The sequence below is a fragment of the Tupaia chinensis genome, unplaced genomic scaffold, assembly GCF_000334495.1.
Source record: "Tupaia chinensis unplaced genomic scaffold, TupChi_1.0 Scaffold000216_1, whole genome shotgun sequence".
In the NCBI taxonomy this organism is placed as follows: Eukaryota; Metazoa; Chordata; class Mammalia; order Scandentia; family Tupaiidae; genus Tupaia; species Tupaia belangeri.
The window spans coordinates 1,084,610-1,097,291 of record NW_006159691.1 but is presented as its reverse complement, the minus strand read 5'-3'; the positions used below and the strand labels follow the sequence as shown (position 1 = coordinate 1,097,291).

At 48.1% G+C, this 12,682-nt stretch overlaps 1 protein-coding gene across 5 annotated transcripts in view; it reads left to right on the top strand.

The window, feature by feature from the left end:
• Positions 1-12,682, top strand: part of TOX2 (TOX high mobility group box family member 2) — a 233,546-nt gene that overhangs the window by 181,421 nt on the left and 39,443 nt on the right. For all 5 annotated transcript variants that reach the window (XM_027771473.1, XM_027771474.1, XM_006147578.3 and 2 more), the window contains exon 3: positions 2,054-2,299. In XM_027771473.1, coding sequence (XP_027627274.1) covers positions 2,054-2,299 — 246 coding nt within the window. The remainder of the gene's footprint in view (positions 1-2,053; positions 2,300-12,682) is intronic.

Sequence of the window (12,682 nt, the reverse complement as noted above, 5' to 3'; positions counted from 1 at the left end):
GGCAGTCTCTTCTCAGGTCACCTTTGCCCATCTGGGAAATAATCCCACAACACCTGCAGAGGGAGCCAGTGGGCAAGTGGCCACATGGGCTCTGGGCCCAAGGGGTAGCGCCAGTGTGACATAGCCCTCACCCTCTCAGAGCCTATGGCTTGAAAAGGTGAATCTAGGGCTCTTCTCCAGAGAATTGTGAGGTTCACACATGATGTCCAAGGAGAAGGGCTTGACACTGAGCAGGCTCTTGCTCTTGCTAGACTAACTCTACTTCACCTACCCATCCCACTGCTCAGTAGCTTCATCCAGTAAATAGTCAGGGAGGATTTATCTACCAAGAACCAGGTGCTGTGTTGGGCTCCAATGACCCTAGCTGTATTAACATGCTGCTTGACTGATCAAACAATGTAACATATTAGATGTTATTTCTTATATGCAGTTTTGATTTAGAGGGTCTTTTTCTTGTATATTGATTGATTTAAGACTTACCTCATATTCACCAATACCTTAGGTATTCTTCATGAGTTCTGAAATATTCTCAACCATTATCTCTTCAGTTACTCCTATGACCCATTCTCTCATTCTTCTCCTACCAGTAGACTCCAGTTGTGCCTCAGTGTCTTGTAACTTCTTTTCCTATTGTCTCTTTGTCTCTCTATATTGAATTTGGGATAATTTCCTCAGACCAACCTTCTGTTTCATCTATCTCTCTCCTGTTAGGTCTAATCTCTTCTACAGCATAGAAAAGGAAGAATGACTCCCAAAGCTAATTAAATCTTCATACTAAAACCTGATGAGGGCAGCATGAGACAGGAACACTGTGACCAATCCCACTTGTGAACCTGAGGCAAACTGTCTAAACCCAACAATGTATAAAAAATAGTATGTCATGACCAAGTAGAGTTTATTCCAGGAATGCAGGATTGTTTTAACATTAAAATACTAAATGGAATATTTACCATATTAAGCAAATTAAAGGAGAAAAGTAATTTGAATCTTTTAGTAGATGCAGGGAAAAATAATTTGCTAAATTAAAAAATCCACACTCCATTTTTTTTATTTTTACATTTTTCCCCATAGAATGTGTATGCCCATTAGAGAGAGAGAGGGAAGGTGAGAAATCACCCTCTGGGAGGTTGGCCTTGCTGCAGTCCATTCTCCTCCTGGGACTTTGAACATGTATGTACACATGCCCTGTGTGATTTTCAAGCCACCAGGTCTGACACTGAAACCACTGTCAGCCATGTGGGAATCCAACCCTTAACCACCACACCATCTGCTGGCTTGAAAAAGATCACACATTTTGACAAATTAGGAGTTCCTTCAGCCTGCTGAAGAATACCTGAAAGAACCTATGGCAAACGTCGTAACTCTGAAATATTGAAATGTTTAAGATAGGGAAAAGGCAAGAGTATCTGCTCTCACTGTTCCTATCCAGAGTTGTCTTGGGGTTACCGAGGCAGGGAAGAGTAAACAGGTAAGGGTGGCAGGGAAGGTGTCCAGGATGAGTCCTGGTTTCCAGCTTGTGCTGCTGGGGAAAGCTCGTACCATTTACCAAGGTGAGAAAGATGCAGAGGCCCTGGCAGGCCTGCGTATTGGGAGCACAGAAGATCTTGGGCATCGCCCAGTGGCCCTGGAGAGACCAGCAGGCAAGGAGAGGATCCTCCCAACTCGTCCACTAACCTTGGGTGAACCGCTTTCCCTCCTGGGTCTGAGTTCCCCCCTCTGTAAGTGGGTGGGTGTGGAAAGGTGGATCAAGGTGGCCTGTGGTGGCCAGATCTGGAGGGAACACAGAGTGGAACAGTGAACAGGAGCCGACCCCACCCTCAGAAGGGCAGGCGTTTATGTAGTCTCTAGTAGAAGGGAGTATTCGCTTGGGGATGGGGCAGGAGTACAGCTGAGTCAGGGGACCACCTTGACCCTCTGCCTTACGGAGGAATCATTCCTTCTCTCCTTTCCAAAGGGTTGTAATCGTTATTGTCTTTGCTGCTTTTGGTGCTGTTGAGACTGTTCTGAGATTGTAAGATGCTGGCCACCAACACATGTCCTTTTGATGTTTTAGACCTACAACGGGCAGAGTGAAAGCAACGAAGACTATGAGATCCCCCCGATAACACCTCCCAACCTCCCTGAGCCATCCCTCCTGCACCTGGGGGACCACGAAGCCAGCTACCACTCTCTGTGCCACGGCCTGGCGCCCAACGGTCTGCTCCCTGCCTACTCCTACCAGGCCATGGACCTCCCGGCCATCATGATGTCCAACATGCTGGCCCAGGACAGCCACCTGCTGTCAGGCCAGTTGCCCACAGTGAGTACCTGCCACAGTCCCTGCCAGTCATGCGTGGGAGGGGATTGACGGGAGCCTAAAGCCAGAGCCTCCATGAGGATGCCCTGCTCGGTGTAGGCTCTGGATTCCACTGGCAGCTGCGTGGGAGGCTGCTGGACGTGGAATTGGGCATGGAGGGAAACACCGTCATTCCCTGCTCAGTCCTATGACTCTGCAATATCTTGGGATTTGTTCGATTCTTTGTTAATAGTATATTGTTATTTTGTATTTCATCAAAGCTTTATTGAGATATAACTCACATATCACACAATTTAACCATTTCTTTAAAGTGTACAATTCAGTGGCTTTTAGTGTATTTAGTGTCATGTACCCATCAACACGATCATTCTAGAACATTGTCATCACCCTGAAAAGAAACCCTGCACCACTGACCACCATTCCCAACCCATCCCTACAACCCTCAGGTGGATTAGGCAAGTGCTAATCTGCCTTCTTTCTATTAATAGTTTAATTCATTAGAGACATTTTGAAAGTGTGTTTATTTAATTTTCCACTAGAGACAGACAGACAGATAGACACCCCAACAGGGTTCCCACACAGTGATCCACTCCCAGTCTCAGCTGGCCTGGATCTCGGGCACGCATGTGCATGTCCAGCATTCCCAGGGAGGGGCCAGGATGCAAAGCCAGGCCTTTCCCCCGTGGGTCCAGTTGCATCACCACTGCATCAGTACCTGCCTCCCTTACTAATATACTTTCTGTCTCTCTGTATTTGCCTGTACTGGACACTCCTTATACATAGAATCATTATTTGTTTTAAAAAATTGTATCTTGCTTGCACTGCCAGGGAAGAAAGTGATTACTGGGCGAAAGTCTGTGGGATAGGTGGAAGTGTAGCAGGCAGACAAAGGCAGGAAAGGACCTTCCAGGCCAAATGAACAACATGAACAAGGGGCTGAGGCCAGGGTGCTTATGTCATGCCTATGAATGGCATGTTGTTCGTTCTTTCCTTTGGGCTAGAGAGGAAGGACTTGGGCCAGGGGAAGAGAGAAGAGGTGAAGTAGCTCAGCAGAGCCTGGATCATGCAGGTCCTTAATCCTGTGCTAAGAAGATATATTTAGGGATCAGCAGATAGCATAATGGTTATGTCACTGGACTCCCATGTAGTGGACCACAGTTTGAGTCCCAGACACGGTGGCTTAAAACTTGCTCTGGCACATGTTCATGCGTGCCCAAGATCCTGAGAGGAGAATGGAGGAGAAGGGATTGTGGCATGGCCATCCTCTGTGGGGGGTGATTTCTTGCTTTCTGTCTCTCTGTCTCTCACTGTCTTTCTGGTGAGCACACATGCCCTATAGCAAAGACCTCTCTCTATTAAAAAAAAAAAATCTGTACTTTATATATATCACAATCCCTTCTCCTCCATTCTCCTCTCGGGATCTTGGGCATGCACACACACGCGCCTGGCATGAGTTTTAAGCCACTGGGTCTGGGATGCGAACTGCGGTTGACAACATGGGAGTCCGGCAACATAGCCATTACGCTAACTGCTGGTCCCAAAAAAGATCTATAGTTTTTAGGGTAAGAAACTGATTTGAGCCATTAAGAACTATACAAAAGCAGCAGACCATCTTTTTATACAATAGGAAAAAACTCAAGGGAATTTTATTGGGTTGTTACAGAAGTCATGATGTATTTTGCGTAAAAAAATACATTATGACTTTACCAACAGCCCAGTAGGACTGCTCTTGAATAACTGTGATTTGTTCGTTTTTGTTTATTTTCCTTCACAGCTTATGTTATATGAAGGGACTTCAGAATGGAAGCAGTGGGATTAAAATACAAGTTTATTTTGGTGCAAAACCTTTTTGAAATCCTCGTGTAGTGTTTTTTTTTTCCATGATATGCACTTTCCATGAACTTCTTGAAGACCCCTTATACTAGTCATGGCCTTTACTTTCATTTTTAAGTGACAGGACCCAAAATCAAGCTCATTGAAGCAAAAAAGACTGATCTATCCAGGGGCTGACAAAGGATTTCAGGCATGGTTTGATCCAGGAACTCCAGAAGTGTGCGTAGGGATGCATTCCATGCCCATCACCACACGGCAGGCCTGATGATTGCTGGCAGCAAACATCTTCCTGACGTCTCTGGCAGGTGGCTGCTTGAGTCTGCAAAGGTAGACCAGGACTGAGCACTGCTGGACCAACCATTGTGTCCAGGAGGAAGCAGTCTTCAATTTGCACAGCTCATGTCACCAACACACCCGTAGCAGGGGAGGAGGGGCTGCTTCGTGGATTTTCAGAATCACTTGGTGTTGGGCAGATGGCCTTTACTTTAGCAACAGCTGCTTAGAAGTCACAGTCAAATTTGTGGCCCAATTCTAGAAGGCGCCTGGGCCCCAAAGGCATGCAGTTTGTGTTCTAACCGTCTGGGCTGCTTTCGACCTGTTGTTTGCCACCAGATTTCCTCGCTTTAACTATCTGGTGCACTCCATGTATTTTGATAAGTCACATCACTTTTATTTCTAAAGTTAGGTAAGGAATAAAAAGAGATAGGGGAGGGGAAGAAACCGACCAGAGAGCCACATTTTCCAGTGTCCAGTTCTCAGTAGAGAGCTCCATGGAAATTGATGGCTCCATTCTCGAAGAATACTTTCCTTCTGGGCCCATCAATAATGCAAGTCTTTAGCTTCCTCCTCCCTCTCTAAGAGACCGAATCACTTCCACTCCGCGGTCATATGGCTTTAATTCCACGTGGTTGGATGCCTGTACTTTACCTGCTTACCCAGCTAATTTCCAACAAAAACCTCACTGTTCCAGATAGTTTGGGATGTATGGTAACACAAGCTAGGACAGGGCCAGGTGGGCACCTTGGTCATGTGTGAGCCATGGTGCAGGGTGAGTGTGGCAAAGTTCTGGGCCACAGGGTTGCTGGCCTTTGGTGCCAGAGGTTGGTAGGGACAGGGTGGTATAGTGGTTAGTGTGGGCTTTGGAGTCACATGGATTCCAGACAAATCCTGGCTCTGCCTCTAGCATTTCAGTTTCCTTGTCTTGGTATCATAATTGTACCCACCTCAAGACTGTGTCTCTGTGGGAACCAGCAGTTAGCGTAATGGCTGTGTCGCTGGACTCCCACATAGTTGACCGTGGTTCGCGTCCCGGACCTGATGGCTTAAAACTCACACTGGGCGCGTGTGCGTGTGTGCCCAAGATCCTGAGAGGAGAATGGAGGAGAAGGGATTGCGGCGTGACCATCCCCCCTGAGGGATGATTTCTCGCTTTCTGTCTCTATGTCTCCCTCTGTCTGTCTGGCGAGCACACACACCCTATAGTGAAAATCTCTCTCAAAAAAAAAAACAAAAAAAAAAGACTGTGTCTCTGAGATAATGTATAAAAAGTCTCAGCGAATGTCTAGCAGAGAGTAAACAGTCAGGGAGTATTTGCTATGGTTATTATTAGTAATAAAAATGGGTTCCTACTGTAACCAAATGGCAGTGTTTTCCCTTAAGTCTCATTTACCTAAAGGAACAGACTGCAGACACTCACAGGTACGGCTGTAAGGCTACCTGGTTATAATAGCCCGGATAATTGCAAAACATGTTATCTGTTTATCAAGGATGACCCCCCTAGTCACCCCTCCCAGGAAATGCTTTTGTTGGGCTCTGTCCAAATAGGCACTTTGCAGTCGTTTTCCAGATTTCTTTAAAACTAGCTCATGTTTAAGATGCTTCACAAATTGAGATAGCCTTAATTCTTCCATTAGTCAGACTTAGCAAGGGTTCACTGAATTTTATATTCCTTCGTTATGTAATGAAAGATAAGCCAAACCCTATTACCCAGGGGAGAGCGCCCAGACCGACTGGGAAAACCAGATAAGAACATGGACATACATTGGGACTATCTGGGAAAGGGAGACAAGGGGGCCCTTAAAGACAGTTTGTAGATTCGTCTGAACTGCAGGATGAAGGGTGTGTGTCTGTGTGTGCATGGGCATGCAGGCTCTGGGGTGTCACTGGAGTTTGTGTTAACACCTGCTAGGTGTCAAGCACCGTGCAGAGGGCTTTGCAAACACTTTCTCACATACTGCTCCCAAGACAGAACCGAGGGAGGTAGCTCTGACTCTCGTGAGGGGATGGAGGCTCGGAGGAGGTAGGTGTTTGTGAATTTCCTGTGGCTGCTCTACAAATTACCACAAGCTTGGTGGCTTAAAACCACAGGTACATATTCTCTTGCAGCTCTAAAGTCCCAAATCAGTACCCTGGGCTCAACTGAAGGTGCTGGCAGGACCTCACCTCCTCCGGCAGCCCTTGCCTCCAGCGTCTGGAAGTTGCTGGCCTTCCCTGTTTGCAACCGCATCGTTCCAGTCTCTGCATTCGGTCTTATGTGGCCTTCCCTTTTGTCAGTGAAAGCTCTTTCTGTCTTGTCTTATAATGACCCTCGTGATGGCATTTAGGACTTTTAGGGATAATCCAGGATAATCTCTCCATCTCAAGATCTCCCACTTAATCACATCTGCAAAGACGCTCTTTCCGAACACGATGGCATGTACAGGTTCTAAGGATCAGGGCCTGATAGCTTTGGGGGACATTTTCAACCTGCCACACTGATCTTCAGCTCTGCAGCAGCTTTACTGAGCACATGCTAGATACCAGGCCTTGTTCTGGGCTCAGGATCTGCAAAATGCCCTTGAACACTCTGGTGCAGAGGGACAGAAAATGGTGAGTCCCTTTCTGAACATGTTGCGAATGCTCTAACAGCATCAGTGCATGTGCGCCATGCACCTGGAAGGGGCCCCCGCCTCAGAGGTGGGAAGGGATGGCCTGACAGAGTAGGTTCTAAGTATTTATGAATGAATTAATGTCATACCCTCTTAAGCAGCAAAACTAGAATTCCTACCCAGCTCTGTCCTCTACTTCCACCTCTCAGTTTTTCCAGGTGACTGAGGTACGGGACAGCCAACTGCAGGGCCACACATGACACAGAGGATGGCCAGGGCCCCTCAGATGGAGGTGCACCAAGGATGTCATCCCTAGACAGGTGGGCTGGGCTGGGCCAAGGCATTTGGCAGCCAGCTCATACAGGCCAAGTCCTCCTTGGCTCTGACCCCAGAGGCCACCAGTTCCTCCAGCCCCCTGCCCTGGCCCCTTAAGCCTCAGGGGCATGCGTGAGAACCAGCCCTGCTGCTTTGAATGAATGGGAGCTAGCAGGAACCTTGTACAGTATTGGAATCAGGCCCCTTTTACAAAATTAAATATGCTTAAGGCTTCTCCCTCGACTTCAGCGTCTTAACTGATTAAACATTCATTTCCAAGACAAAAAGAGTCAATTTAGTATGAAAGATATATTTTGCCGGTTTAATTTAAAGTGCTGCACCTCCATCTGACCCCTATTTTCATAACTCAATAATTTTATCCTGTGTTGATTGTCTCATTTTGAGAAAGATATTGTATGTATAAATCAGTTTCTAAAATACCCAAAGAAACTCAAAGAGTGGAATTTATTAAGCAGCTTCTGTAAAGTCTGAAATTATTTATTTTGAAGTCGTCCTTGGGAAGTATTCGAGCTCTCAGCCCTGGCTTCCCCAGGAGAGGAATTACCCTAGGAAGGGACAGAGCCTGGCGTTCCCAGACAAGTTCCTGGAGAGCTTGCACCTTTGGAAGGACTAGAGAAACTTTGGGAGGAGCTTCGGGCAGGTGGGGGCTGGGGCCCAAGGGGAACCAAGTTCTAGGACAGCTCTTCCCCACCAGCCATGGATTCTGGACTCTGGGAAACCCAGGGTTTTCCTGAGCTGAGTCCTGTGGGTCACAGGAGCTGTGTGGCCACTTAACACAGGGGTGCTATGCGGATGTCGCTCAGGCACTCTCCCTCCAGCTCTGACTCTCGTTTGCTTTCTCTGGGGTGTTGAACAAGTTACTTGTCTCTGTGTCTCGGTTTTCCCATCTGTGACCTGGGAGTTGGGGTTCCAGCTCCGGTGCACTCACAAGTGGGAAAATGTTCATGCGTGTTTTGTCCACTCTGACATACTAGACAGGCAGAGGGTCTGAGAGTCCATGCACCTCCCACCACCATCACACAGGCCACTGGCCCCTGGGGCCCAAATCCTGCCATCTCAGATCAGTCTTGGGTGCTGAGTTTTAGATCCTTTGGGCTCTAGGTCTGTGTCCCAGAGCATCTTTCCAGGACTGGTCCTTTTGCCACACACAGGGAACTAGAGGCCATGGCTCAGGGACACCCAGCCCAGATGAAGGGCCTTTGCAAGCTGGTGTCCTGAGATGGCTGTTTGAGAGGGGGTCGAGCTGTACCTTAGTTGTCACTTGACCACATTGTTTTAGAGATGGATCCTGTGAGAGAGCCTGCAGCCCTCTGTTAGGGCCTGGGGCTTAGGGGCAGGGCTTAGAAGCTGGGGGGCGGGGGTACCTGGATCCTAGAGTCGGGGCCTGAGTATTGGTTCTAGGAGGTCCTTAATATCCCCCCCCCCTACCTCTCCCCTCTCTCCCGTTCTGTACTGTTCTCTCCAGTCTCCTTTCCCTCTCTTCGTCCTGTTACACACACACACACACACACACACACACACACACACACACACACACAGACAGACACACACACACACACAGGAAGTTCGCCCTGTTTGATTCTCACAAGTTGAGACATGGGGGATCTCCTAGGTCTGAAGCACAGGGATTAAAGCCCCCCAACCCTTGAGCCTCTGGATTTCTGAGCCATAGGGGGCAGCAGAGACCCCCTAGTCCCACCTACTCCTTCTTCTTAATGCACACGTGTGGGTTTTGTTTTGCTTCGTGATTGTGTCAGTGAGCTTTTGATCTGTAGCAAACCACTCCAACGCTCAGTGGGCTACAGCGATGAGCCCTGCTCCTCAGGGTTCTGGGGACCATCCAGATAGTTATTTTGATCTGAACGGGCTCAGACAATTTCTGGAGTCAGCTTGCAGCTTGCCAGGGACTGTCACATCTCAGCAGTAGCCGCAAGGTCAGCTGGGACCAGTGGGGGTGACCTGGCCATGGGGTCTCCTGTCACATGGCAGCCTGGGCTTGTCCACCTGGTGTCAGTCACAGGGTTTCCAGGAGTGTCAGAAAGCATTGTCCTCAAAGTGCAAGCACTTTTCAAACCTATTCCACAGTCCCCTTCACTGCTGTCCCATCGGCTAAGCCCAGCATCGAGGTAGATCCCACCAAATAGATCCCACCACTTTTTAAAAAAGTTATCATTTCTCATTTACGTACAACAGTTGTACACATTTAAGGGGTACAGTGCAGTTTTTCAGAACATGTGTACCGTGTAATGGTCAAATCAGGACAGTGAACATACCCCCGTCTCAAACGCTTATCGTTAGTTTGTGCTGTGCCCTCTGGAATCCGCTCTTCTGTTCTGGAGTACATGCTGGGCTGTCCCCACTGCCGTCCCACTGCGCGCTCCTGCTCTCGCACTCAGCCCACTTCTCCCTCACTGTGGTGTCTGTTAACCAGGCTCTCCCCTTCCCGACTTCCGGTATCCACTGTTAGCGCAATCCACAGCTCCTACCTCTGGAAGGGAAAATGGCAGAGTCACATGTGGGGGGGGGGCGGGGGAAAAAGACTGTGTGGCCGTCATTGTCATCTACTAGGTGTTCTGCTTCTGGGTAGATAGTATCATCCAGTAGTTAGGAGCATAGCTCTGTGGTCAGGGTGACCTGAGTTCTAAACCCGGCTCCCCCACTGTTGCCCACCCCCACACCTGCCACCCTGTGACCCAGAGCAAGGAGTTAATCCTCCCCGAGTCTCAGTTTCTTCCTCTGTGGAATGAAGGCTGTCTTACTTGCCCCATGGGAACTTAGGCTGACCCAGGGTTGGATGCAGTGAAGTGGCATACTGAAGGCACTCCATAAATGGGGTGACTGTTTATTTACTCATTGTGTTGGTAGGGGTTGGGTGGCTTCAGTCCCTCGTTTTGCCCAGCCAGACCTGTTGGGTGTCAGCCTTGCTGGGGCAGTGGTCAGCTGACTTGTGGAGGTGGGATCCAAGAAGAAGCTGTTGGGAAAGCAGGTGCCTGAGGGTGGGGGCAGAGCCCCAGCTGGGAGTGGGCAGGGGGTGTGTGTTAATACACTAGAACCTTGGTCAAGGCGGAGGCTTAAAAGCAACAGCAAAGCAGCAATGCCCTTGCTTGCCAAGAAAGTGAGGCCCCACGAGGTGACAGTTCTTGGCTGTGTGACCAGAAGAAGGATCCATCTTAGTAAAAGTGGGGGTGTCCACAGGGGTCCCTCCAGTTTGGGCCTTTCCTGGGTGCTTGTTTACTTTTGTTGTTGTTTTATTTATTTTATTCATGATAGCGTGTGCACGTGCACATACAAGAAAGCAAATGAGAAAGAAAAGCATCCCTAAAAATTAAAAGAAAAAAAAGCATCCTTGACAGGGTCGTATGTTTTGCACCCCTTTCCCCAGCCCTCTAGCCCCTCAGGCTCTGGACACCTGAGCACCAAGAGGCTCTGGACACCTTAGCAGCAAGTGTGTTTTCGTACCAACCCAGGACCCAAACCGCAGCTAGCCGCATGGCTTCCAGCACTGCCTTCAGACTGCAGCTGGGTGTGGATTTGGTCCAATTTCCCTCCCTCCGGGGTAGGAGGGGGTGGGACCATCTCCCAAAAGGTCCCCTGCAGGTTCTAGGTGGGTGTAGCCAGGGGCCCAAAGGTTTCTTTGTGTGCACCAAAGTCAGGATAAAACGCCCTGCCCCCTCTTTTCAGAGGCAGTAAGTGAAAGAAATATGTCTTTTTACATTTTCTAAAACTCAGAAAAATGGCTTTAAACAGCTTTTGCTCTCCTGCTATAATTATTTATTTTCAAACACTCCTGCGGGGGACTGCTCCGTTTTCTTATCCTGCACTCCTTTTTCTCATAAATGAACCATCACTTCAATAAATCATTATGAAAACAGAGACTAACACCGGCTCTGAAAGGTTGAAAGATTTATGTAACACATTTATGTTTCCCATTTTCTCATTCTGGTACTCGGCTGCAAAAGCTAAGCTAATAAAAGCTGCTATTAATATTTCTTGTTGCCTAGCAACCCCAGAGCGGGAGTAATAGCTTCGGCTAGAAAAATAGATGACCGATAAGGAAAAATTCAATTCTTTTATTATCTCAGGGGGAAATGGCCTTTTACCGGAACATTATGATGTACGAGTGTGAAGTTGAACACAAAAGATTGTGTGTGTGTGTGTGTTTGTTTTTCTATTTTTAATGAACATTATTTTACCTCCACTAACTCTTTTAGGGCACTTTTGTTTTCTTTCACACGCCTGTGTCCCGCCCCATCCCTCATGCTTAATTTAGCAGCTATGGTCGTTAAGAATCTGTCAGCGTTTTTAAGTTTCAAAATGGGTTTTGCAAAGGTTTACAACTTGGTCATAAAAATTCAGTCCCTGTTAAAACTGAGGCCAGTGATAAGCCAGCATGCAGGCCAGTTTTCTGTGAACAGGATCACGTTTGTTGAAGAGATAAGATTCATGGTTTTCCCCATAAGAAAGGTCGGAAAGGAGCAAAACACGTTCTTTTCCATATCCTGGTTTTCTTTGGAACTCAGCGATGCTGTCTCTTTTGAGCTCAAAAGTTGGGATGTGTTCCAAGTGGGGGAAGATGGGGCATAGACATTTATTGGGCACCTGCGGTGCACAGGCCTGGTGCCTCCCATCAGCCCTCTGAAGCGGGTACTATTACTGTGCCCATTTTTCAGGTGCAGACACTGAGGCCTAGAGCAGTCTGGAGCTCAGACTGAGGAGGGCCCCCCGCCATGGTGTCCCCACCTTTGTCCTTTGGCACAGGGCTTCTCAACCTCAGCACAGCTGACATTTCGGGCGAGGTAATCACCCGTTATAGGGAGTCCCGGGCATTGTCGCTGTCTAGTACCACCCTTGGTTTCCACCCTATTCCTGGCCTCTGGCAACACTCCCCCATCAAAATCAAAATGTAAAACATGTCTCTAGGCGTTGGTAAATGTCCCCGGGTAGATAAAGTACCCCCTGCATGTTGTTTCCTCTGCCTGGAAGACTTTCCGCTTGCCCATCTGGTATTCTCCTGTTCCTGTTAAGGACCAGGAATCTTCTTCCTGAGGCTGTTGGGAGCCTCTGGACTGGGACTAGGGTGAGACAGGTAAGACATTTGTCCCAATTATAAAACTTAAGGGAATGCCTAAACTCTTATGAAGCAAGGTACGTAATATTTTTGTGCAATATTTTTAAAAATCACAATTAACACCAAAAAAAAAAAAAAGAGGGAGAGAGAGAGAGAGATGAATGACACAAGAATTTGAACAAAGGTGGGATCAGTCTGACTTCATGGCAGTCTGTGTCGTTCGTTACATGCTCACCTGGGCTGCCCCTGGGTCCGACAACCTGATGACGGGGCCTGCTCCAT